At 44.5% G+C, this 27,189-nt stretch overlaps 1 protein-coding gene across 1 annotated transcript in view; it reads left to right on the top strand.

Moving 5' to 3' along the window:
* The window catches only part of IL17RD (interleukin 17 receptor D), a 67,051-nt gene that overhangs the window by 14,741 nt on the left and 25,121 nt on the right, over nucleotides 1-27,189 (top strand). The window contains exon 2 of the mRNA XM_039242397.1: nucleotides 26,646-26,703. Within this exon, the coding sequence (XP_039098328.1) occupies nucleotides 26,646-26,703 (58 nt within the window). The remainder of the gene's footprint in view (nucleotides 1-26,645; nucleotides 26,704-27,189) is intronic.

Genomic DNA, 27,189 nt, shown 5'->3' with positions numbered 1-27,189 from the left:
TCTCACAGTTTGCGGGGTGAGATTGAGCCCTGCATCAAGCTCTGCACTGACAGCATGGAGCCTGCTCTTGCTCTCTTTCTCTCTCTATCTCTAAATGCTAAAAAAACAAAACAACAACAACAAAAGCTGCACAGGTGATACTGAGCTGTCACCTTGGTGTCAGATGACGTGACAGATGGTGCTTGGTGACAGCTGGGAAAAGTTGTCCAGCTGTGAGAGAATCACACCTGAAACTGTAGAGGCAGGTACGTGAGTGCTGAAACCTCTTAGCCCAGTGCTGTCTAGTAGAACTTTCTGTGATGATGGACATGTTTTTTCTCTGCACTCTGCAGTTCAGTAACTATTAACCGCTTGTGGCTATTGAGCACTTGAAATGTGGCTAGTGTAACTGAGGAACTGAATTTTAAATTTTACTCAAATTACATTTAAATAGCTGCACATGGGGCACCTGGGTGACTCAGTCGGTTAAGAGTCTGACTTTGGTTCAGGTCATAATCTCACGGTTCATAGGTTCGAGTTCCGCATCAGGCTCTGTGCTGACAGCTAGCTCAGAGCCTGGAGCCAGTTTCGGATTCTGTGTCTCCCTCTCTCTCTCTCTGACCCTCCCCTGCTCATGCTGTCTCTCTCAGAAACAAATAAAACATTAAAAAATATTTTTAAAAAATAGCTGCGCATGGCTAGAAGCTGCCGTGTTGGACAGCTTGTCCTTGGAGGCAGACATTGCCATACTGGGGAGCTTTGGCTCGGTGCCAGGTGCACACGGAGTCCTGTGATTCTTTATGTTTGAGAGACAATAGTTAAGTCATTCCAAGTAGAGAGTGAAACAGGAACATGGACAGGATGCGTAGGTTGATAAGGGCAGGGAAAAAGGAACCTTGGAATGAAGGCTGATGTGGGATCTGCCCAGGCAGAGGACATGCTTGCTGAGCAGAGAAATATGATTTTCTTTCCCTACTGCGGATCAGATGGCACAGACTTTGGCCCAGTTTCTTGTTCATCTTAAAAGATGCAGCAGTTAGTTTGGATGCTCTTTAATTGTGCTCCTGTTCCATGAGGTGATCGGTTATACAGGAAGCCTTCGGAGGGTCCAAGGGAGTGATGTGCAGACAGGGTCAGGGAATGTCTGTGGCCTGGCTGGGGGTGTACTGGGCCCACCTGCCAACCTAGAGAGAGTGTAATGAAGAACCATGTGGGCCTATCCTGCTCCTCTTTGGGGAACAAGATCCTATGAAAATTGCATTTTGGGCATAAACTTCCATATTGACTTATGTTCAGACACTTTTTTTTTAATATTTATTTTTGAGAGAGCATGAGAAGGGGAGGGGGGGGGGACAGAGGATCTGAAGTGGGCTCTGCACTGACAGCAGAGAGCCCAATGTGGGGCTCAAACTCACAAACCGTGAGATCATGACCTGAGTCAAAGCTGGATGCTCAAGTAACTAAGCCAACCAGGTGCCCCCCCGTTCAGATACTCAAACTTCCCTCTTCCAGCCCCCATGGAGGTATGTTATCTTAAATAGTGTTAGATTTTCAAATGTGTTATAAAAGAGTAAGATTCTGAGGGTGTGGCCTCTGAATAGTGCAAACCAAATGGTAACAGAAATAATGTTCCACTTGTAAACCTATTTGGTCTTAAATAAATTTACTAAATGGCTAACAAAAAATTTCATGAGGTATGGGTTTAGGAGGTTTGGTTAATCTGATTTAAAAATAAGAATGCCTAGCATATCAACTATGCTTCAATAAGAAAATAAAACTAGGGGCACCTGGTGGCTCGGTCAGTTGAGTGTCTAACTCTTGATTTCAGCCCAGGTCATGATCTCATGATTGTGGGATCGAGCCTGATTTTGGGCTCAGCGCTGGACATGGAGCCTGATTAAGATTCTCTCCCTCTGTTCCTCTCCCCTGCTTGTGCTCTCTCTCTCTCTCTCTCTCTCTCTCTCAAATAAAAAAAAAAATAAATGCCTCAACGAAGAAGAGGTTTAAAATTAGTGGCGCTATTCCTTTTTTTATATATATAAAAACTTTACTTCTTTTTCCTTTTAAACATTTGTCTTCGAGAGAGAGACAGAGTGTGAGTGGGGGAGGGACAGAGAAAGAGAGGGAGACACAGAATCTGAAGCAGGCTCCAGGCTCTGAGCCTGACGTGGGGCTTGAACTCGAAAACCATGAAATCATGACCCGAGCCGAAGCCGGACACTCAACCAACTGAGCCACCCAGGTGCCCCAAAACTTTACTTCTTTGGATCCAGAAGAGAAGGACATTCTGAATCATAGGATCTTGAAGCAGGGTTTCCTTGTGTTACCTTTACAAATTGGTAACTTCAATCTAGTGGGGAAGAAACAAAAACAGGTTAATGAACTTTAAATGTGGTTCTTCCACTCTTGAACACACTTCTTCATCTTGCTGAAGGGTTATAATCACTGAATTTATTTTTTACTGTTATTTTTTACTTAAATTTACTTATAATTTACTGAAATTTTTTTAACTTTTTTTTGTTTTTAGTTTCAGGTGTAAAATTTAGTGATTCAATACTTCACGCAACACCCAGTGCTTATCACAAGTGCCCTCCTTAATCCCCATTACCTATTTAACCCATCCCCCACCTGTCTCCCCTCTGGTAACCATCACTTCTCTCTCTCTCTTTTTTTTTTTTTAAATTTTTTAATGTTTTATTTATTTCTGGGGGAGAGAGAGACAGCATGAGCAGGAGAGAGTCAGAGAGAGGGGGAGACACAGACTCTGAAATAGGCTCCAGGCTCTGAGCTGGCTGTCAGCACAGAGCCCAATGCAGGGCTCGAACCCACAAACCGCGAGATCATCACCTAAGCAAAAGTCGGACGCTTAACCGACTAAGCCACTCAGGCGCCCCTCAATAGTTAAGAATCTATTTCTTGGTTTGCCTCTCTCTTTTCCCCTTTATATTCATTTCTTTTGTTTCTTAAATTCCATATGAGTGAAATTATATGGTATTTGTCCTTGTCTAATGACTTATTTTGCTTAGCATAATACTCTCTACTAGCTCCATCCACTTTGTTGTAAATGGTGAGTTTTGATTCCTTTTTAGGCCAAGTAGTATTCCATTATATATATATATATATATATATAATATTATTATTATATAATTATATAAATATAATTATATATAATATATAATTATATAAATATAGTTATATATTATATAATAATATATTATTATATAAATATAATTATATATTATATAATAATATATTATTATATAAATATAATTATATATTAATATAATAATATATTATAATATATATTATTATTTTATATATATGTCACTTCTTTAGTCGATGGACACTTGGACTGTTTCCACAGTTTGGCTGTTGTTGATAATGTTGCCGTAAACATCAGGGTGCATGTATCCCTTTAAATTAGTTAAATTTGTTTTCTGAAGGTATTTCCATGTATTGACAGTTCACAGACATGTCTCTTTGGCCATATAATACTTACATGTTGCATGCACCCCCTTTGCTGGCCCTTTAGCCCCATTGATGAAGCATTTGGGCTGGATCCAAAATTCTGCCATTGTAAAGCTGCTTGAACGTGGTCATGCAGACTGGTTTCCGGCCTGCCCCCTTTGCCATTTTGGTTAGTTTACTTGGCATATATTCCCCCAAATGGAATTACATTGGTGAAGGCTTTGTAGGCCTTACTGTGTGCTTGTTTGCCAGCTTGTCCTATATAATGACCAAGGACTGTGTTTTGGGAAGAGGGCAGATTTGGTTTTCAAATCCCATCTCTGCCATTTGCTGTCATTTAAGATCGTGGGCAAGTTTCTTCATTTGTAAAAGGGGTTAATAGCTTATCCCCCACATTGTTTTGAGACTTAATAAGATATTGTCTTTAAAACATTTCACTTTGCACCCAGCCTCATAGCAAGTGCTTGGTCATTGGTGACAATCTGTTATCAGAGAATAAGTGTGCTCATTTTTCACATCCTAGAAAATACTGATATTATAGTCCTTATTTACTCATTGTTATTTTGGGTATATCTTATACTTGTTTTATTCTGCATTTATTAGAGAAGGCCTGAATCTTTCCACCTGATGATTTACCTTCTGAGTAAGTTTTATTGCTTTTAAGTCTGGTAGTTTTAAGATTTTTTAAAAAAATGTTTGTTTATTTTAGAGATAGTGTGGTGGGAAAGGGCAGAGAGAGAGGGGGACAGAGGATCTGAAGCGGGTTCTGTGCTGACAGCAGAGAGCCTGATGTAGGGTTTGAACTCATGAACTGTGAGGTGATGATCTGAGGTGAAACCAGGTGCTTAATTGACTGAGCCACCAAGACGCCCCTAAGTCTGGTAGTTTTAAAGTGATGTGCGGATGAGATGTTGCTTAGGAGAGAATATTAAGGGAAGATGTTTAAGTGAACATGAGGTGTTTTTTTTTTTTAATTTTTAAAAATGTTTTTCATTTATTATTGAGAGTCAGTACAAGCAGGGGAGGGTCAGAGAGAGAGGGAGACACAGAATCTGAAGATAGGCTCCAGGCTCTGCGCTATCAGCACAGAGCCCAACACGGGGCTTGAAGCCACAAACCGTGAGATCATGACCTGAGCCGGAGTTGGACACTTAACCAACTGAGCTACCCAGGCACCCCAGGTTTTTTTTTTTTTTAAGTTTATTTATTTTGAGAGAGAGAGAGAGAGTGCGCTAGCGCATGGCAGCAAGTGGGGAAGGGGCAGAGAGAGATGGGGACAGAGGATCCTAAGCTGTGCTGACAGCAGAGAGCCTGATGTATGGCTCGAACTCACGAACAATGAGATCATGACCTGACCCAAAGTCAACACTTAACCGACTGAGCCACCCAAGCACCCCTGTATATATATACATATACATATATATATTAAGTTTATTTATCTTGAGCGAGAGAGAGTGTGCACAAGTTGGGAAGGGGCAGAGAGAGAGAGAGAATCCCAAGCAGATCCAGACAGTCAGTGCTGAGCCTGATGTAGGGTTAGATCCCATGAAACTTAACACTTAACCCACTGAACCACCCAGGCACCCCAACTAACTGGAATTTAAATAGAAAAAAATAGAGGCAAAAAAAAATTCTTACACAGACAACTTTATTTTTTATAATATGTGCCCTGTCAGCTGTACTGGACAATGTTGATGTGCCTGTGTTGTTTACTAGGAGGTGCCCAGGGTACCCCGCTGCTTCATCCTTTGCATTTCCTGTGCACTTCCCAGTTTGTTCACATGGCCAGAGAGCCCCTTTGCATCACTTGTTTTTTAACATTGCACTACTGTTAATGATTGATTTCGACCCATTTAGTCTTCTGGACCAGGAGCTTTTAGGGCCTAATCAATCACTGAATCCATAAACACGGGCACTGCCTCAGACTCCCCATGAGCTCTGAATTACATCGGGGTGTTGACAGAACCAGAGGCCTGGGCCACTCTGTCAGCAACTCTCAGGGGAAGAGAGGATTCAGGATATGTGCTGGGTGGTAGCAGGGGCAGGGCAAAGGCAGCTGCAGATAAAGTTGACCAGAGAAAAGAAATGGTTTGGCAGATAATCTGCATGTGAGTAATTGCAGAGCTGAGAGGTTAGCTTCATTTCTCATTTCTCTTGCACCCCCATTTGTACTAGGCTGTCTTACTAAGAAGACTAAAGAGGTTAGGAATTTTAAAAAAGTCTTTAACTTTTATTCATTTTTGAGAGACAGAGCATGAATGGGGAGGGGCAGATAGAGAGGGAGACAGAGTCCTGTCAGCATAGAGCCTGAGGTGGGGCTCTAACTCATGAACTGTGAGATCATGGCCTGAACCAAAGTTGGACGCTTAATGCCACTCAGGTGCCTCAAAGAGGTTAAGAATCGTGACACACGGACACCCTAGCTTCTCACCCAGGGATTACTGTCCCCTGGGGTTCCTTTGGGGCCCAGGAACTGTCATCCTGAGTGATCACCATCTACCTGGGTTGAGGTGGTGTTGCTTTAGTGGGTCTCAGGTGACGGTCCCTTGGATACACTAAGAGCATTTCCGGAAGAGCTCTAGAAAAGCAATCCCTTCCTTTCCTCAAAGGCAAGCCAGGGCCACCCTCAACAGACTGAGCAGGGGACCTGGATTTACAATTCACGAGTGGTTAGAGAGAGAAGATAAAAGCAGAGACATGCCTGAAGAAAATAGGTAGAAGGGACTACTGGGTGGTTTGAAACCAGAGACTCCACATGTGTCAGGTTGCAGAGCAAATAGTGTCTTAATCCCCTGTGGGAAGGCCTGAGATTGCACAGTCCAGGCTGCCTGTACCTCCAGGTATTCTCACCCAAAGGAAGCTTGATTGTGAGCACCATCCCTGAATCTTTGCCAACACCCCACGAATGGTGGTCCCTTCTCTGTGGCCTTTGGTGCTCCACCAGAACAGTGGCCACAGTGGCCATTCCTTTATGCTTGCAAGGATATTTGAGGGTCTCCCCAGTGCCACCAGCTGGTCATTCACTGAGTGTATTCATGTGCTTCTGGGGCCTGGGCCAGACTGCAGAGGTGAGGCTGACGGGCGAGGCAGGAGGTGGCCGTCTTGGAGTTTGCTCTTTGTAGGGCTCTTCCCTTGTTCTGCCTTGGGCTGGTCGAAGCTGCCACCTTTGCAGAGCTCGTGACTGGGTGAAAGCATCTTGAAACCGGCTTCATGTCCAGATTGAAAAGGAGATCTTTTCAACATGGACTGTTTCTGCTGTTCTGGTGTACCTCCTGCCTCTGTAAGTACAGAAATATTTGACTGCAAATAAGTGTCTGGAGATGTAACCCTGTTCTAATTTGAAAATGTGATGCTGGCTACTTCTGAAAGGTGCCCCTTCACTTTCACATAGGTAACATGTGAATAAGGACTAGATTACTCTGCTGAGTGCAGATATTCAGCTTACACATGTTAAAGCTTTTGGCTAAAGGGGTTCATCTGGGGTTGGCATTTTTGAGATGCATGATGCCTGGAGGGCCTTCATGACCTGGCAGCCCCCATGTAAGCCCAGTCTTGAGCTTCCAGCCTCCTTCCCATAGGGTTCCTGGCAGCCTCCAGGGATAAAGGCTATTCACCCGGAACATGTTCTTCTGACTCCCGGGGGGACAGTAGGAGGGCACCCCCAGGGCTGCCTCTCTGATGGGGTCACAACTGTCACCCTCAAGGGACTGATGAAGGTGACTTGGCCTTTGTCAGGATAGCCCAGGAACCGCAGAGATCTGGTACGAAGTACTGAGACAGACAGTTCCCTGCTTTTGCAAACAGAACACTTCAAAAAAGGATGCCGCCTCGGCCCCCGTCCCAGTGAAAGGTGGCGGAAGGAAGCGGTGGCTGACAGCTGAGTTAAACAAACTTGAAGGTAGGTCACATTTCTGACATACCATTTTCCTCCGCCCGTACCAGCAGCTGCCCTCTACTTTGAAAGGGGGCTTAGCTGCTCATATAAACTTTGGTTCGTGATAATGTAAACTATTATTAGGATTATCTTTTTATTCACATTATATGCCTGACTCTCTGTCTCCTTTATTTATGCTCTTTTTGAAACACTTCTTTACCTTCAGTACCCAGAGCCAGCATCAATGGCTGTGAAAAAGGAACACTTCATAACAGACCATCTACTTCAATGTGTCTGTGGCTAAAAAGGACTCTGGGAATGAATCACTAGGCCCAGGAAGCTTCGCATCTCAGCAGACCTTCCAGGTTAAAACTGGGATGTGATGTTGAAAAACATTTGGGTACATTCTTAACATTTCAGTTAAGAAAGGTTTGTTTTGTTTTTTTGGTGAAGCATTGTCCCAAGGGTGATTGTTTTATGTTTTAATACAAAAGGACTTGATTCTCCCTTGAGGATCCTTGGCTTTCAGAGTCTCCTTCTCATTTCATCACCACCCCTTGGAACCATTTGCCACTCAGGGCATCCTGGAGGTTTGCGCAGGTCCAGAGGCTCCCGCCGCCACTGGTCAGCCCCTGCCTCCGTGCACTTCGGGTGCTCCCGTGTGGTTTGTCTGCGGAGGGCAGGTTAGGGTTATGAGCCAAGAAAAACTAATAACCCTTTTAATTTTTAATAAACTGTCTCTCCCACCCTTTGTTTCTCCCTTCACTCTTCCCTGAAAGAACAGACTTTTTAGGCACATCTGGACACTTTTTGTAAATCTCTTACCCTGAATTCCCAGAAGGAATGTATTGGCTCCTATTTTTCTAAGCAAAAACTGAAATGGCTCCTTTGTTTATAAGTTCTGTGCTTGCATATTTTAATAAAACTGTAAAGAAAGAAATTGCACTGGTTCGAGGATCCTTAGCTAGGCCAACACATTCCCCTTTATGCTTCTCTTGAAGTCTTTGAGAGGTGCTAAAAGTTTATGGTTTGGTTATTTTTGGTGGGAGTGGGGAAGGGAGACGTAGGGGATCCATGTGTCTCTTTTGATACTACTTTTTCTCTTTTCTGTGGCCCTTTTGGGGACAGGAGGCAGAGGTGTTCATAGCCCTGGTCCTTCTGTTCTGCTCTCTCTACCTGTGTGTTGCCCTCATGATAAACACAACATAGATACAGTCAGCTTATATGTTCCAGATCCGGGAGTCCAAAGGTCTTGTAATGGAATCCATCTTCCCTTTATCAGATAGTATTTGTTTTCTTCTAAAGAAGGAAATCTTCTAGAAGCTTATTGTTGCTAAGAAAATTAGGCTTATCTTTCATTGATATTAGTCTACTAGTTGTTGGCATGGGGTTCTTCTAGTATTGGGAGAATGTCTAAAGAGCTTAAATGCATGTCAATCTTAAACACAAGATTAAAGAGGCATTTGCCACATTAAGGAACTTGTAAGATGACATGGCTCTTTTCAAACTGGTGATTGCTGGAGTTCTTTTTTATGCCTTTAAAAATTATGTTTATGAAATGAAGTTGTACCTTCAGAAGCATAGGAGTGTAGTGTGGTTAAGTTATGACTATTAGGACTTTGCTACTACCCAATAAACATTCATTAGCATTAACCAGTGTGATAAGCATTAACCAGTGTGGTAGTTCTTGCTTCTTAGAATATGACTTTCTCCAGGCCTGTCCGGAGTGTCTGGAAATAAACTCTAGAGGTATAATCCTCTTCTCAGAGATGAATTAAATTTCAGTGATGACCACACTTTGGCTTTATTACTTTACTTTTGGGGAAGAAGGTTGTTAGCCCCAGAAGCCAAAATTGACCTACAAAACCTGTCATTGCTTTTGTATATGCACAGGTCAAATGGCTGCAAGCATTGAGTAATGTCCAAAACAGAAGAGTCTGAAAATTAATATTTGTCTTGGTGCCTTTATATAGAAATTTACCATTTTTTAATGTTTTATTTATTTCTAGGAGAGAGAGAGAGACAGCATGAGCAGGGGAGGGTCAGAGAGAGAGGGAGTCACAGACTGAAACAGGCTCCAGGCTCTGAGCTGGCAGTCAGCACAGAGCCCAACGCGGGGCCCGAACCCACGAACTGCGAGATCATGACCTAAGCGAAAGTCGGACGCTTAACTGACTAAGCCACCCAGGCGCCCCAGAAATTTACCATTTTCATGAACTCAACTGAAATTGGTAACTTTGAGTTATACTGATAAGGTTCTAACTTATCTTCCCACATTTTTTTCTTTGAGTCCTAGGAAATTGTCAGTGAGTCAGAATGCTAGCTATTAAATGAGGTGATTGAGAGTATTTGGTTAAGAAAAATGATCTGATTTAGAATGAGTGGTTAATTCAGTGTTGGTTGTCTCTACATTTTTCAGATAGCATTGTTTCAGAACCTGCAAAAATGTTTTATACATTTAACAGTGGCTCAGACTATAATGCACAGATCTCTGGAGGCATGGTGACTTGGTGTCCTGTGTGCTTCTCCCTAACACGAGAGTTTGGAGACTTGTCCTGGCAGGATCTTGACTCTGAGGGTAGCTTTGCCTGCATCGTAACTTTTACTTGCACACAAAAGCCTGACAATGACCAACAGTCTTTCGGTACCTTTTTCCACTGCTGTTGTCACTTGTTTACTTCTTAAGTTTTCAAACATATGAAAAGATTTTATTTAGATGGTCTTTTTGAATATGCTTTCTTTTATAGGAAACCAGTGGATGAGTCTGAATAGCAGCCAAAGACCTGGGAACTGTTATGGAGGAGTGATTCTAAATGATCCATCAATATGATGATTTTCTCAGGGATTTGTATCATCAGCGAGGTGGTTTTCATGTTGAAAATATCCATCTTGACATTCTTTTATGTAACCTATTTGATATTCTCTAATTCTGTTTCATTCTTCACTGCCTGACGGCTTTTCCTGGCTCTTCTACATGGCCAACCTCACTTTTTCTGTCTTCTTTTCTTCCTTACCTGCCCTAACTGGGTAATCCCACAAAGCTCAATTCCTGATCCTTTGCTTTTCTTTATTCCTCCTATTAATTAGGCCATGTGTCCATGGGTTTCTGTGACATGACTACACACATGACTTCCTGTCTTCGAATCCTACACTTCCAAAAAACAAAATATGGCATTAGAAAATACTCTCAAGTCACTGAGGTGACTTTAAGTCACTAAGTCACTAAGTTTTTCTTTACATCCCCCTTAAAAAAAGACAAGATTTCTCTTTTGCGGTCTCTTAATTGCTGCAAAAATCACTACTCTCCAAAGTTCCCAAAATAGGAGCCCTCTAGATACCTTGGAATAGTCCCTCATCACCTGTGTATCAATTTGCCCCGAGTCCCGCCATTTTTTCTTAAACATGCCCCTCAGGCCCATCCTCTGTCATCTTCTCACCTTTGCTGGCTGCGCCGCCTCACTTCTGGACATCTGCAGCGGCCACCTTGCAGGCCAATGGAGCTCAGCTACAGCCGGCCACTCTCAGTTCTTCCTGCAAATGTGCTACAGCACTGTTGTATTACCATTAATTTCCTGCTCAGAATCCTGCTAAAAAATGTGGTGAAATAGGGGCGCCTGGGTGACTCAGTTGGTTGAGCATCTGACTTTGGCTTAGGTCATGATCTCACAGTTTGTGAGTTTGAGGTGAGTTTAAGCCCCTCGTCAGGCTGTGTACTGATGGCTCAGAGCCCGGAGCCTGCTTTGGATTCTGTATCTTCCTCTCTCTCTCTGCCCCTCCCCCACTCTCGCTGTGTCTCTACCCCTCTCTCAAAAATATATAAATATTAAATTTTTAAAAAATAATGTGGCAAAATAGACACCTAAAATTTAACCATTTTAACCATTTTCCAGTATGAATTCAGTGGCATTCAGTACATTCACATAGTTAGGCCACCATCACCACCATCCATCTCCAGAACTTTCCTTCCTAAACCACAACTGTCTTGCCCATTAAAGAGTGATTCCCCAATCTCCCCACCCTGAGACCCTAGGCGCCCCCACCCCTCCACAGTCCTGATTCTATTTTCTGTCTCTGTGAGTCTGACCACTCTAGAAACCTCAGATCAGAGGGAATCATACAGTATCTGTCCTTTTGTGCCAGTACCATATTATTTTATTTTAATTTTTTATTAAAAAGTTTTTATGTTAATTTTTGAGAGAGAGCGTGAGTGGGGGAGGGGCAAAGAGAGAAGGAGACACAGAATCCAAAGTGGGCTCCAGACTCTGAGCCGTCAGCACAGAGCTTGACACGGGGCTCAAACTCACGAACCAGAATGTCATGACCTGAGCTGAAGTCAGACACTTAACCGATGCCTTATTTATTTAGAGTGGAGAAGGGGCACAGAGAAAGGGAGAGAGAGAATCTCAAGCAGGCTCCACACTGGGGCTCCATCTCACAAACTATGAGATTATGACCTGAGCTGAAATCAAGAGTTGGATGCTTAACTCACTGAGCCACCCAGGTGCCTTCCAATATTGGACTTGATTGTATTTAGTAATTCTGGTCTTTAGAAATTTTGTTGAAGAGGTGGTAAATGCTAACAAAGGGCCTTTATTTCAGGGCCTTTCTTCCTCTCTCTTGTACGTAATGAACTCTACCTGGGAGCATGGCACTGGTTTACCCCAGGTGTAGACAAGAGTCAGGACATGTGGAAAGGACTGGGGACGGTGAGGGAGACCCTGCTGGGGACTCCCCGCCTGGGCTTCCACTCACCAATACTAAAAGTTAGTGATGGTTTGGAGCATGGAGGGAAGTGGATGGTGACCAGGACTCCCCTTCTTCCCTCCTGCATGCTTTTCATCTGTATTAGGGGGAGAGAACTAGGCCCATCCTGAAAATAAGAGGATGTGTTTGCTGAGACCCCAGCTTTAGTCTTCTCTGTTTTGTCACTGGCACCTCCGGTCTGTAGGCCCTGGGGTTGGACTCATTCCTTTGATTCAGCTCTCTGGTCCTTTTGGTTTATCCTTTGAAGCTGCTGTTTTATTGCCTCTTTCTTCTGTCTTCACTACCTGGATCCTTGCCCGCTGCCACCGTGGCTTGGATCAGAGACCCTCCCCCGAACTCCTGCCTGCCACTTCAGGCCTGCGCTGCCATCTGTAAGGACCACGTTGTTCTGGTCTTGCCGGACTGCAGGATGTGCCATGTGCAAAACTGAGCGCCCTTGTACCTCCCAGCTCCTCTGATGCCCATTCTTGCAGGCTGGTTGGGGTGTTTCAGACAGAAGCATGAAGGTATTGGTTGCTTGCCCCAGGGCTTCTTGACGAATTGTTCTGGCTGCTGAGGAAGGTTCCGCATCTACCTTGAGGTGTAGTGGCCATTTATTGAATGCTTACCATGGGGGTGGTGTCGTTGGTTATAGGCACCTTTTGTATACACATTTGCTTGAAATGGTGTTTTCACTACCCACCTCAAAGCTCCCCATGCCCTAGGGTCCAGCTAGGGACCTGTCTGCCTTGTGAAGACACTTCACTAGGGAGCCGCCTTCTCCACAACCCCTTTTCTGGAATTCTTTTACACTTGGAGCTCAATTGCATAACTAAGTGCATTCATTCTATAAGGTACAACATTATTGTCTCTAATTTCATGCCTTTTAGCTTTGTTTTCCAAAATGAACTATAAGCTTTTGGAGAAAACTTTCAGTCACTCATAATGGCCTTTCCAGTGTAAAGTGCATTTCTAGCCTTTAAAATATGTTAAGAAATTCTCAGACATTATCTGAGGTTATTCGTGAATAAATGAGAAGAGAGAACCTTGAGGTACAGTTAAATATTGCTTTTATTTATTTTTTTAACATTTTTTTAATTTATCAAGCAGTCATCTCCTGACTCTTCTTCTTCTTTTTTAATATTTTATTTATTTCTTAGAGAGAGAGAGAGAGACAGCATGAACAGGGGAGGGTCAGAGAGAGAGGGAGATACAGAATCTGAAACAAGCTCCAGGCTCTGAGCTAGCTGTCAGCACAGAGCCTGACGCGGGGCTCAAATCCACGAACCGTGAGATCACGACCTGAGCTGAAGTTAGACGCTTAACCAGCCGAGCCCCCCAGGCGTCCCAGAATTTACAGTTTTAACAAGCAAATTATTTCCTCTCCTCCGTTTGCTCAGTGGAATCTCCCCACGCTGGCGTTCTTCTAGCCGCCTTACTCTGAAGAGTGGAGCTCCTAGGTGTTTATTTACTGTGTGGGCCAGACGATGTTGCCAGCCCTCCTCTTGGGTTTGTCAAGGTTTCCCTTTTCATTCCCTAACTTTGTGTAAATTTTTAAAACTTTCAGGATAAGTTAATAATTGGGTCACCCAACAGAACAGCATTCGGGATGCCCACATCAGCAGGTGGCCTGCGTGTGTTGGTCACTGCACCGGGAAGCCTTCTTGATGTGTCTGTCCTGTTGCCATTTCCACGTACACACCCAGCTGTGGGACAGGTGAAAGGGTCAGTCTTACACTGTTGAATAGTGGTGGCTTTCTCTTTGTGATCGAAGATGGATAATGAAAGCTGGCAGGGACCCTTAGAAACAATTTGGCCCGGTGGTCCTAATTCTTACCTCATTAGGATCTTTTATTATTTCTCTCATTTGTCCCACATGCTTCTCTCAAAAGGAACTGCATTCATTAATAGCTAGTGGAAATTTATCAGAACAAGTGCCCTGTATATTAGGATCTAACTTACATCAAGCTAAGTCCATGTGATGCCTGCCATAGAGACAGCCCTGAAGAGTCTTCAAAATGCTGGGGCAGAGAGGATGTTTGGGAAGATTTTCTTCTTGTTTTCAATGGAGATGTAATTGACGTAGGACAGTGTGTAATTTTAAGGTATACAATAAGTTGATTAGATTCTATTAAATGTATCAATATGATTACCACTGAAGCTTTAGCCGTCACCTCTGTCAAGTCACATAATTACCATTTCTTTTTTTGTGGTGAGAATGTTTCATTGCTAGTCCCTTAGCAATTTTGGAGGATATAGTACAGTTTGCTGAGGTTGACTAGGGAGGATTTTCATATTCTCAGTACTTAAATTTCCTTTGTGTTGAATTTGTTATATTTGCAATAATAATAAAGCCCTCATCAAAAAAAAAAAAAAAAAAAGCCTACACTTTCCCTAGAGACTTGAAAACCCACTCCTCGGGTTCTCTCCTTGAGAACCAGGGAATATCACACTCTTCACAGGCAGTTGGGGAAGTGGTAGATGAAACATGGTATCCATCCCAGCTTCCTGCCCACCATGTCCCAGACAGCTGTGCCTGTCATGGACTTTTCCTTCTCAGCCCTCCTGTGAATTCACTGGCTCTGTGTCCACAAAACAGTGCTACTGACCTGAAGGACGGCCTTGTATCAACTCAGCTCTTCATTCTGAGATTGAAATCATTTTAAGCCAGGAACTTTGACCTCCCTTTTTAATTTTAGTTTTTAAATACTTAGTCACTGCTTTAATTTTTTTCTAGGAAGTCTCTGTTTCACCTCATGACAAAAATGTTATAAGCTTCTAATTTACTTCCCCCATATTGCTTTGATTTTGTAAACATCTCTCCACGGGAAACCTAATGAAAGGGACAAGGTGCATTGATTTCTTCCTATTGCCTGGCCAAGAAAGTGGTGTGTGCCATTTTACTGGTCTTAACCTCATCACAGAGGAGCCAGAGCCCATTACCAGGGCCACTTTCTCAGGGAGGAAGTATGCTTCTAACTGCCATTCCACTGCCTGTCTGTCTCATGTGAATCTGCTTTCTAATTTCCATCAATCCATGCCAGGAGTCTTTGGAGAGGCAGTTTAGGGAGGCCTTCATTCCTGGGAAATCTGTCATGCCTCCTTCACCTTAGGTTTATCTGAGGCTGAAATCAACTAAGACAGTGATTCTTCATTTTTACATCATTCTTTGCCCTCCTTCTCAGAATGACATTTTAACTGTTCAAGGCATTTAAAACAAAGCAGAATATTCTCCTTGGCAAACCCAATTATTTCCTGGCCTAAATCACACAATGATTTAACTGGTATGTCATTGTGTATGTGTGTACTTTAATGGGAATTCCATGTGGTATCATTGGGAAATTAGGAGAGTCTTCTAGATTTATTGCTTATAGTTTAAGGGCAGACTGCTGGTTTCCATCCAAGAAGTGGGGAGACGTAAAGTTGCAAACCATTAGTGTCTGAGTATATTCTTCCGATTGCCTACTATTTTGAAATTAGCTTGGCAGAAGGTAGAAATCAGAGCCAATGATGAAATACTTTATCCTTTGAAACTTGTAAAGTTCATCAAAATAAACTTGTGGGGGACTTGGTATCATAGATGTGCTGGTGTCCTTTCTCTGCTTTCTGCCGGCATCTTTTTGAAGCTTTGAAGGAGTTTTGGTGTGTCTGGAGTAGAAGTCAAAGTCATAGATTATTCTTCATTAAAAAAAAGTTTTAGATTATTTTCCCCTGTGGCTCTTGGGTGAATATTTAAAAATGTATCCAAAACCTAACCCAATTTTGTGTGTGGACCACAACCACCGCAGACTGCAAAGGCACTTGAGCAGGAGCAGTCAGCTCTGCTTTCCCCCTTCTGGATACCATGATATGTTCCTCCCCATTTAACTATGGGGGTGGAGGGAGAAGTAGCCACATTGTTTATTTTACAGCTTGATTCAGTGAAACTGACTTGACTGCAGACATGACTATGGTCCCTTGTGGTCTGAAAGGTGCTAGGTATGTCTCTCTTACTGGGCTCCTTTGCATAACAGCAGAACTACTTGCCTTTTATGTTGCTACTTTGTACAGTTTGTGAGTCCCAACATCTGAACAAAGTGTTTAATTACTGAATTGTAACACATATTGCCTCTAAAGGATTAGAGGCAAAGGATTAGCTGTTGAGGCATCAATCCAGAGTTCTTTTTAATTGAGTGCTCAATCCAGAGCACCTGGGTGGCTCAGTCGGTTAAGCGTCCGACTTCAGCTCAGGTCGTGATCTCATGGTTCGTGGGTTCAAGCCCTGCATCAGGCTCTGTACTGACAGCTAGCTCAGAGCCTGGAGCCTGCTTCAGATTCTGTGTCTCCCTCTCTCTCTGACCCTCCCCTCTCACGCTGTCTCTGTCTCTCAGAAATAAATAAAAAACATTCAAAAAATAATAAAATTGAGATATTATTAACAACCACCTCCCTGTTTCGTTTGAATTTAGCTTTTAACCTCCAAAATTTCCTTTGGATCAATGAACCACTCATGGTGTCCTTCTATAGACCTGGTGTTAAGCTATTGATCTATGGTTAAGGCAGGCAAGTAGCTCCTGAATGGATTGCATGGGTCCAGAAGCTTCCTGACCTACTGTGTGCAAGCCTGTGTGTTTGTACATGTGTCACAGCTCTCACCAAATTCTCAAAGATATCTGTGTCCCCACATAAGAAGACGCTGAGACCCTTTGTTGAGAGGGATGGAGGAATAAATGAGAGGATTTAGTGATGTTGGTCCTGGTGATTATTAGTATTGCTGAGAAGAGGGATGGTGACAGTAAGGTGGTAGCTGTGTAGCAACTCACACTTCCCCCCGTTTCAGATGTGACCAGTGCTTGAAAGCCTGGGAGTATCACTCAAACCTTTGGCACATCCTTGCATCTTGAGACCATCTTGCACTTGAGCCCATGAGCACACGTGAATGAGACACCTGTGCTTACAGGGATGCTGGGCTGGGTGTTACACAGCCTGGGACTCCTGTTGTCTGAGGACCTTTACTTTTGTTCATTTTTTCCCCAGTTAATGTCAGACAGGTGATGCAGACCTGGTATCCAGCAGGCACTGGGAAATTGGAGTGGCATTTTGGAGGGGACCTGCTGTATGAAATCACATTTTGTCGAACTTCTCTGCAGAAAGGAAGCTAGGCTCACTCAACACAGAGACTTGATATTGCTCTTAAGGAACTCGGATTCCCACAAGTTGGGGAGAACCAAGGCCTCAGAGAGTTGAGTGTTTGGTGGGCTGGAGGAGTGGCTGAGGTGGGGGGGGGGTGTTGTGGGGGAGGAGAAGCTTGTTCACATGGTTGTTAACATTTGAGGGTCTTTGACAAAGGAAGTCTAATACCCTGCCCCGGTCAGCCGGCGATTGCCCCCCGGGAGGCCCTGTTGTGCACAGGAAGTCAGACACTAATGATGTTAGTGAGGGGACAAAGGCGCCCGGCCCGGGAAGGGCCTAATTGCTGTGTCCGGCTCCCAGGCGGCCAGCCTCAAGCTGGAGGGGGCTGGGCAGGATGCGCTAAGTGTTAACACCTGGAGCCGAGCTGCTGACTTCCTGGTGCTTTTTTTCCCCCTCTCTCTTCTGTGTGGCTGGTATGCACACATACAGACACACAAATATTCATGAACCTCGGCTGCATCTCAGGGGGACATTTTGGGATGTGATATCTAAGAGACTAGATGGAAATGGTTCAATCTGGAGGTCACACTGAGCTGGGGCAGGGCTGAGAACCAGTTCCCCCTTGGCCCCCTTGATCTACCCGTGGGACTTGGTGATTGCTGCTTCACCTCTGGGCTGGCTGATTCCCTCCCTTCCCCCCAGGAAATCTGGGAAAGGCCAGACCTTGCAGAGAGGGAGATACATATTAGAGGAGTCACTATTGCTTTGGCTTGAGACATTCTAGTTAGAACTGATGGGAGAATGCTCGGGGGGGTGGGGGGAGAGGAGGGGGAAGGGAGGGCAGAGAGATGAGGGTCTTGACCATTGTTTTTAAGCCAGCTGGGGTCCTAGGGAGGTAGGATGAATGGCAGGATGAGGAGTGGTCTGGGCACCTGCCAGCACCAAGGAGGGTTGTGTTTCCTGTATGTATGAATCTGTACCTGGAGGGTTGGTCAGACAGGCTGCATCCCAGGGAGTGGGGAAGCCCAGACGTACCTCCTCATTTCTAAGTGGGACCTCTAGATTCTTTATGTCTATATATGGCTTTTGACCCGGGCTCTGTGAAGCCCTTGGTGGCCTCTGAGAGTTCTGGGAATGCCCTCAAATCATGTAAGAATGTTTCTGGGCGAAGTGTCTAAGGAATGTTTCTCACAGGAATCTCCAATGGATTCTAGAAACCTTTTTCCCTTAACAGCAATTAAAAATGAAGACCCTCTACTCTGGCCAGTAGTCCTGCTGGGAAGGCATTAGTGGCTCATTTCTTGTGATGGTAAAGAGCCGGAGCCTGGGGTCCCTCCCATAGGCCAGCAGTGGTGAGTGCACGTAGGTGGACTCACTTGGATTTTTGCAGCCAGAGAACAGGAGAGTTTAAAAGGGATGCTTGAAGCCTGTCTCCCTCCTAGAGGAAGGGGGAAAAGCCACAAATAACTTTAGAAAAAGGGTCTAATGTTGACTTGCTGCTTCCCACTGTTATTTTAAGAAGGTTTTTCTCTCGGAGACCACCATGTGGACAGAAATAATGGGCTGACAGAGGGTCCCTTGCTTTCTAGTATAGCCTGTGATGTTTCGATTTGCACTAAAACCTAAAAGGGCAGTCTTCCATAATTTCCAAATATGTGAAATCCACCTTGAAGGAAGCACATGTGCGGGGCACACTGGGGACCTGCCTGGCTGGAGGAGGCTTGGTCCCCATGGCAACGTCACAATCCCCTATTTCTGCAGGCATTTGTGCTGTAAAAGCAGAATTCCAGATGTGATACAGTATTTGGAGGCTCCGTCCCAGGGCCTCGGAAACAGTATTTGAAGTGGTACAATTCAGTGCACGCTCTCTGTGTGGTCCTAAGGCCTTTTATTAGTAGTTTTGTTTTGATCCGAACATTTCCTCTGAGCTTAGGCATAACAGGCATGTGTATAGCTTGAAGTTTCCCCTCTATTGTCTAATCACTATTTTACTCTTGCAGGGAGATACTTTCTTGAGCTTCTGGAGTGAAGTCTTTGTAACTACTTTTAACAGCTAAGTGAGAGCAAGCTGGTAGCTGATTTGCTGGGTTGGTGTTTGGGTGGCTCATTGCTTGCTTCCTCTTCATATCCAGTATTTACAGAACGCCAGTTAATCTGTGTCTGCGAAATTTTCCGTGTGTGCTTTTTAAACTTCAGATGAGCTGACGGTTACCTTAAAGACGCCAGTTCTTTAACATGCCGTTCCCATTTGAGTGGATGGGAGTGGTGTGTGCAGCCGAGGGAAAGGGTCTGGCTCGCTATCCAGAGGCATGTTTTATAGCTTTTAACATTTTGAGAACTGGAAAAATGGAACAATCCTGTCTATTTGTGAGAATCAGCCACGGGAGAACACACAGCCCAGATCCTTAACAGACTAATTGGAAAAAAGTATTTGGGCTTTTGCTTTGTGAAAACCAATAAGGCTGGGGAGTTTTGTTTTGTTTCTAAATACAGGAGAAAAGTCAGTGGTGTGTGTGTGTGTATGTGTGTGTGTGTGTGTGTTGATATCTCTGAGCATTAACTGCATATGTATATTCCAGTGGCAAAGCAATAAGAAAATCAAAGTCTAGAGCAGAGAAAGACATTTTAAAAACATACTAAATTCCATTTAGGTCATCACCAGTTAGAAAAGTTGCTACTGCAATATATAAATATATCAAATCAATACATTGTATATCTTAAATTTATATAATTGTATGTCAATTCTATCTCAATTAAAAATAAAAGTTGCTATCTGAGAGACAACTCCTATAGATGCCCTAACGCATCTTTATCTTTAGTGAATGGATTTCCTTGGGCGTGAGGTGAGGGTGGGGGGGAGTGGAGGAGGGGTAAAATAGTGAAAGGCGGCATAGCTGGAAACGAGAGCTCTCAGTTTGATAAGCAAAACACATGGTAACTTGGCATAGGGTGGCTCCATGTTCGAGCTCAGAAACAATTGTCCCTTCAGCTTTCCTTTGGGGAGCGTGAAATTAGGAACATGTGTGTGCTGATTAGCAACATGTCAGAGATGAATCATGATTACGGCTTTGGTCTGGTACACAGGCGATGCTTTGGAGTAGTGATTTCCTACCTCCTCAAGCAAATCTCTCTAATTAGCTTAAGATCTCTGGGTCTTTTTGGGCCGACATGGTAATTGCTGGTGGGAGCACAGCGGCACTCCCCCAGAGTTTGTGAGTTCCCCACTAGACATCCAAAGCCTCACCTCCCCGAATCAGACAGCTGGCACCCTTCGTTTCTGAAGCTGGTTGCATCTAGTTGGAAAGTGAGAGAGAACAGCTCTCGGGAATGTGGAGAAGAATATTTTGAATAGATCCAGATCCAAGCTGGCTTTGTGATTTATTTTCCTTGTGTTTTGGGTTTGCCGGCATTCTCCTCAGCTTACATCACCTGGGGCTTCTCTGCTTTTTGCTGACTTCTCCCTGCCCCCCCCCCTTTTTTTTTTAGTTAAAGGTTTGAACTGAAGTTAAGTGGGATCTGAATTCATTTAGGAAAACCATATGAACTGAACCTGTGCTGAATAAATTGACTCCATGTTCTGCCTCTTGCCTTTACCATGTCCATTGGTTACAGGCAAAAATGTCAGTCCTGTTGTGCATTTGAAGCCTCACAGAACTGTCTGCTATCTTTTAAATCTCATTGAGATGCTGGAAACCCAAGGTGGAGGAAAAGGGAAAATAGAAACTATAAGTTGGACTTAGTTTTTTAAGTAGTTGCTCAGTTATCTTTAAAAAAAAAAACAAAACACGAAAACCCATTCAGTTCTTTATGATGGATGCTTTTGTTTAAATGTTCATCCAAACTCTGTTCACTAAAATATTACCAGCTTTCTGAGAGGTCCTTAACTGATTTGAAAGCAGTCTTGTTTAGGCCTTGTTTAGCCTTGCCTTCCACTGGAAAGGGGCTACTATAATTAGCGCAGTTCTTTTCAAAATGCATCTTTCCAAAATGGCAGTTAAGCTATTTTGGAGCTGGATTGGAAATGTTGCTCTGGGAAGTTGGTGTCTTCAATGGACTTAGAATCCCCAAGAGCCCCTCAGGAAATGGGCCTGCGGATGGCCCCTTGTGGGCCAAGCTGGCTGGCTGCTCTGTGTGGGATCCCTCCCTGTGGCTGTCTTTGTGTCCAGGCCTTTGCTGCTTTGCCATATGGGTGGAGCATGGTGTGGGTTTTGAATTTTATTCTTTTAGAGCACTTATGGGTTATCCTCCCCTCCCCCTTTCCTGAGTAAAAGATGTTTTCTCCATTATGTTCCCATTTGCTGCTTCCGTCCCTGCTTACCATAGAGAGTGTTCATAGCAGAGCCCCAGGCACCTGGGGCTGGCTTCTGGCTAGCATTGGAACAAATTAAAAGCTGCCCCCAAGTGCAGCAAATGGGGGTAGTTAATTAACTAAGAATGTGACACCCTGAGGCCACAGCTTTGGCATTTATAGTTTTAAAGTAACTGGCCAGAAACAAGTATTATTAATTGTAAACCCATTAAATATCAAAACAGGTATAGTAGCCAAAAGCTTTGAATTGTTTATTGAAAAACAGCACCCAAAGCCATTCACCAGCTTTGTAAGTTGGTCACCCATGTTCTTTTAGTGTGAGTCCTGATTCCAAGCCTATAAATCACCTTGTCACACAGAGCTAGGTCCTCTTGGGTTCTTGGTCTGCATTCCCTAGCTTCATCATGCATTCATTCATTCAGGCAGAAAGCTAATGTGTATCAAGGGCTGACTATGGGCCAGGGCTAGAACTGTGGTGCAAGCTTGGGGAAGGTTGAGGGGGTAGGGGGCTGACCTGGTCACTTTCCCTCCAGTCTCTTCCCATCTGATCCAGCCTGACCACTTACCAGTGATGGGGGTCACTGGGTTGCCCAGTTCCCACCAAGACCATTCCTTAGTCTGGTGGTTAGTGCCTCTGTCACCTTGCCCTGACCTTTCCACCCATCTACCAGACCCCCTACGTTTGGATGCCGAGACTGATCATATCTGGAGATGACCCTTCTGTGAGCGTTCCCCTGTCTACATCACGTACACCCACCTGCACAGCTCTCTCTCTGCTTATTAGAGCAGGAATCCTCCCAGGAACAGTAACAACTATTTCAAGGTGTCGCATGCTGTGCAGAGCACTTGGTAATGTGTCATCTCACATAGTCCCACACCGAACTTTTCCCAGAAGTTTTATTCAAGCACTTCACCTAATAGCTCAGGGAAATGAGGCTCAGGAAAGTTTAGAAGCTTGTCTAAGGTCACACAGCTTGAAGGGGGAGGTTTGAATACACATCTGTACACCTCCAAAGCCCATGCTGTTAACCAGTCTTCCACTCCAGATGTGCCCCAGACTAGCCCTCAGGAGCGTGCATCTAGGATGGCAGAATCTGAAGCGACAGCTTGATGTCTCAGTGTTTCACATCTGCCTGCAGCCGGGGAGGGATAGAGGGTAGTGACAAGTGATTCTTCAATGTGCCCTGGGTGCGGGAAGGGGAAAATGACAGCACACGGCACACGTGGGGCACTAGATCCATTTCATCTATATTGCAGCTAAAAGTATATGTATGTCTTAGCTTTCAATTACTGCTGTAACAAATTGTCACCGTTTAGTGACTTAAAACAACACGAATTCAGTATAGTTGGTTGAAGTCAGAATTCCAAAATGAGTCTTATGTGGAGCTGAAATAAAGATGCTGGTAGGGCTGGCTCCTGCTGGAGGCTCTAGGGGAGAACCCCTTTTCTGCCTTTTCTAGCATCTAGAAGCACCTACATTCCTTGGCTTGTGAACCCCGTCTGTCCCCATCTTCAAAACCAGTAGTGTAGCATCTTTAAATCCATGTCCATCTCCCTGCCTTCTGCTTCTGTGGCCATATCTCCTCCTCTGACCTTCTGGTATCCCACTTACAAGGACCCATGTGATTACAATGGGCTCATCAGGATAATTTCTCCATATCAGGTTCCTTAAACTTAATCACATCTTCACAGTCCTATTTGCTGTGTGAAGTAGGTCCTGGGACCTGTTGTGGTTTTTTTTGGAGGGGGGGTTGGTATTCTGTCTACCACAAAGTATAAAGAAAGCAGTAGTGCTCTGTGAGCAAGTCTGGGTACACCATTTCTCCTGTGGTTTCTGAGAGCTCTGGAGCAGCGGGAGCATTTGGGTGTGAACCGGGGACAGCCTGATGGTGCATCTGTCTGATGCATGTGCTCAGAAGCCATGCCCTGGATGACTTCCAAGAGTGACAGGTCTTCCAGTGCCCACAGGAACTGGTACTTCTGATGGAGCTGAGCTCTGTGCTCTGTTGCGTCTGAACTCAAGGACAAGGCTTAGTCACACAGTCTTTTGGTCTCTGATTTTTTTGTGGAATGAGAATGATGATTTTGCATGTACATTGGTAGAAGTGCCAGGCCAGTCAGATTGGGTGGGTGGTTACTATACTCCCACCAGGCGAGTATGCAGGCAGATCTGTATGTCAGGGACACCGTGTGATGGAGCTAGATGGACTAAGTCTGGAAGCCCATGAGAGGAGCAGGTCCTGGATGGTATGAAGGGCATTCTGGGATTCGGAAATCTCCAGAACATGGACTGAGCAGTAATGCAGTGCCTGGAGGGGTTTGGCAGGTGGGGAGGGGAGTGGCTGTGAAGATAGGCAGGAGCCCCATGGTGAATGTTCTAGAAGAGACAGGGAACTAGTGGTGGGCTTGGAGCAGAGGAATGAGGGCAGAATTGCACTTTAGGACATCGCTTTGGTGGCCATAGCCCCTTGAGTTTAGGACCTGGTTCTGGTTCGTGACCAAAAGTGCCCAACCATGTAGGAGTTGGGTCAAGATGGAATGCTTTCTGGGTAGTGAGTCGATACTGTATGTAAACCTCACTCTCCTTTGAGGCCAAGCTCACTGGGACCCCTTCTGAACAGCTCTGGATTCAGCACAGACCTTATTTGGAAGGACTTAGGTTCTTGTCTACAAGATATAACACATCTCATGACATTGGGCTTCTTTCCACAATGCAAGCTCAGTGCAAGTGCCCAGTACATACCTGTTAAAAACATGCTGTAACAGGAGCACCTGGCCGGCTTCGTCATGCTCAGTAGAGCATGGGGCTCTTGATCTCGGGGTTGTAAGTTTGAGCCCCACATTGGGTGTAGAGATTACTTTAAAATAAAATCCTTTCAAAAAAAAACATGCTGCAGTGGAAATATGAGGAGAACAAGAACTAAGTGAAAAGCCGTTAGTCCTACAAGTAAGGTGACTAGTCACTGACTGGTCACTAGAGCCTTACATACCTCAGAGCATGCTCTTAAATGCATTTCCTTTATTGGAAAGTGCTTCCTCTACATGGCTTCACTTGGTCCTCCTCAAACTACTTTCCCAGGAGAAAGTCATGCCAATTATCTTTTTAGGAAAATAGTTGAGGACACTCCTACCCCGTGGAGTGAAGTGGTTCGCCCTTGGTCACCAGTGGAAGGATAGAAGGATTAAGATACTTACCTTGGCCCATAGACTGTTTCCCTCCCATGATGCTGCCTTTCCCTCTCCCTTGTAGTCCAATTACCCTTCCTTCTTCTAAACTTCTGGTGTGTGCTTTCCTTACCCTCGAATCATCCTTTGTGAGGTGCTACCTGTAGCATTTCATACACTATGTTTATTTATGGCCAGCTCTTCACCTAGCTACATACTCCTTGTATGCCATGCTGCGTGTTCTTGGAGAGTCAAGGTGTGGTTTGAAATTTGTATACCTTGCATGTGATCCACATACCCAATTAGTCTCTTTTGAAGGAATGAATTACTTTGCTCCTGAGGACAGGACCAGTGGCTGTTTTGTTCACCACTGTACCTAGCATGATGTCTAGCTCATAATAATAATTAATAGTAAGTGATTTTATATCCTGGGGGGTTTTAAGGGAGAAGGGTGTGGTTTGGGGCATTTCCTAAGGGTTTTGGGGAGAGTGTATTTTCTCCTGCCTGGTTGTGTTAGTCTGATCTTGACCATCTGGAAGTTGGGCAGACTCTGGTGGCACATTAGAGGCATTGTCCCTAAGGATTTATGGAGGCATTTAGGATTTTAATACAAAAATAACCCTTTCCAAAGTGTTTTAGCTCAGAGGAGGAATTCTGGAATCTTGTGTATGTGGGAAAAGGAGGATGGAAACAGGAAAGCTGGAGAAGGAAGGTGAATCAGGAAGAAGGGGAGCTAGTGGGCTAGTGTACCATGTTGATTTAGATTTTGTTACTGCTTATTTCTCACTTGAATTAGAATTTGTGTGGTGTGTGTGTGTGTGTGTGTATGTGTCCATCCCTTTCTGCACAGCTGTGCTTTCCTAAGGTCCGTGTTTATCTGAGCTCAGGGATACAGTTTCAGTGGGCATGCCTGGCTTCAGGATAAAAAGCGTGAACATGTCTACAGCATATGGATATGATGGGGTTGTGGCCTGAGACCCTGGGCTCCGTCAGAAGTGTTCTGCACATCGTGTCTCAGTGTGACAATTGCCCATTAAATACCGGGCTGCCAGCATATGGTTTTCCCCAACATCCCCTTTGTTAAGTGGAAACTTTAGCTGTGCGGTTGGAATATTTTCCCATCACTTAGCATTTCGGAATTAACTGTTTTTGGAGAATTCTGCAATTAGCGCTGAATGGCACATTTGCAGATTATTATAGAAACAGTTAAACCAGAGTCGGCAGATCTGTAGCTGCTCTTTCCCATGATGGATAAGTGGTGGGTTAGGCAAAGGCTGGGCAATGGGAGGATTCCGGTGCTCCCTCTGTAGATGCTGTAATTAAAGTGGGGAGCCTGGCAGAGTTATCCCTGCTATTAAGAGTGCAGATGGCTAACGGCCACATCACCAAGAGTTAGAGTTAGCCCTTTTTAAGTCTTTTTTCTTTCTCTTTTATGACCCACCCTATAGATTCCAAGCATAGGTATGGATACAGTGAAGAATTTTCTCATTAAAAGTAATGGCTTATTCCCACACTCATTCCCACTCTTGGAATGAGGAACCTGTTTCCTTAAACTTGAGGAATTGCCTATCTGTCGTGGCTTAATAGAGTTTTTGGACGAGAGTGTCTGGTAGGCGACTTTTATAACCAATCAGTGCTCAAAGCAGATCCAACTGGAAGGGCTCCAGCTGGCAGCTCATGATCTCTCTCCCAATTTTACTGTTAATGAATTATTATTTAACCCCCAAACACAGAACAGCACACTCCTTTTGTCTTAGGGAAGTGCGTGCTCATGATGCCGATGGCCTGGCGGTAGGAATCTCCTGGGCTGGAGGGAGGTTGGCAGCTAGTGGGGGAGAAGAGGCACAGAGTGGGTGGGAAGAGTGGTAGATATTGCTCAGCAACTGGCATGACCCTGGGTCTTCGTAATCTCATGTGCATTTTGACTCCATGGAGATCTGTGTTGGAAGAGCAAATTGGCTTCTCTCCTCATCGTGTTCTCTTGTTTTCCCCCAGGGAGTGGGGCCGTCCGGCAGAAGCAGTGGGCTGCACAACATCACCTTCAGATATGACAGTAAGTAACTGGCTTCACCGCTGAAGAATGAGGCCCTTTCAATGATCTAACACTCACACAGTCGTGCTCAATCAAGGGCACTTTAGGTCCTAGGGTTGAGGAATTTTCTGAACTTGCTCAGGTTTATCAGTAGAACTAAAGCGGCTGGCTCTGTCTCATTTGAGGTACTCAAGTATTTGGGAACTTAGAGAGGTCAAGGGTCTTCCATAGTGTTGGGAGAAGTTTTGGATGGAGGGAGATCTCCCCTGATTTCTTCAGGATATAGTCATGTCAAGAATAAAGGCAGATGCCTAGAGGGCCCAGCAGGGGACAGAGCTACTCAACTGCAAGATGCTAGGCAGTAGCAGGGACTGTCTGATCCGAAGGGAGCACTGGCTTCTCTCCATTGAAGCTCTTGAGGTATTCCCCCTGAGTGTGGCCAGATGTGATTTCCAAGAAGAGTGAGAAATTTGCAGTTTTTGTCCGTTCTTTAATACTGTCATCTAT

This window comes from Hyaena hyaena, unplaced genomic scaffold (assembly GCF_003009895.1).
Source record: "Hyaena hyaena isolate Hyena2069 unplaced genomic scaffold, ASM300989v1 scaffold_212, whole genome shotgun sequence".
Taxonomy (NCBI): Eukaryota; Metazoa; Chordata; class Mammalia; order Carnivora; family Hyaenidae; genus Hyaena; species Hyaena hyaena.
The sequence above is the reverse complement of the archived record's forward strand: the minus strand, read 5'-3'. Positions and strand labels throughout refer to the sequence as shown.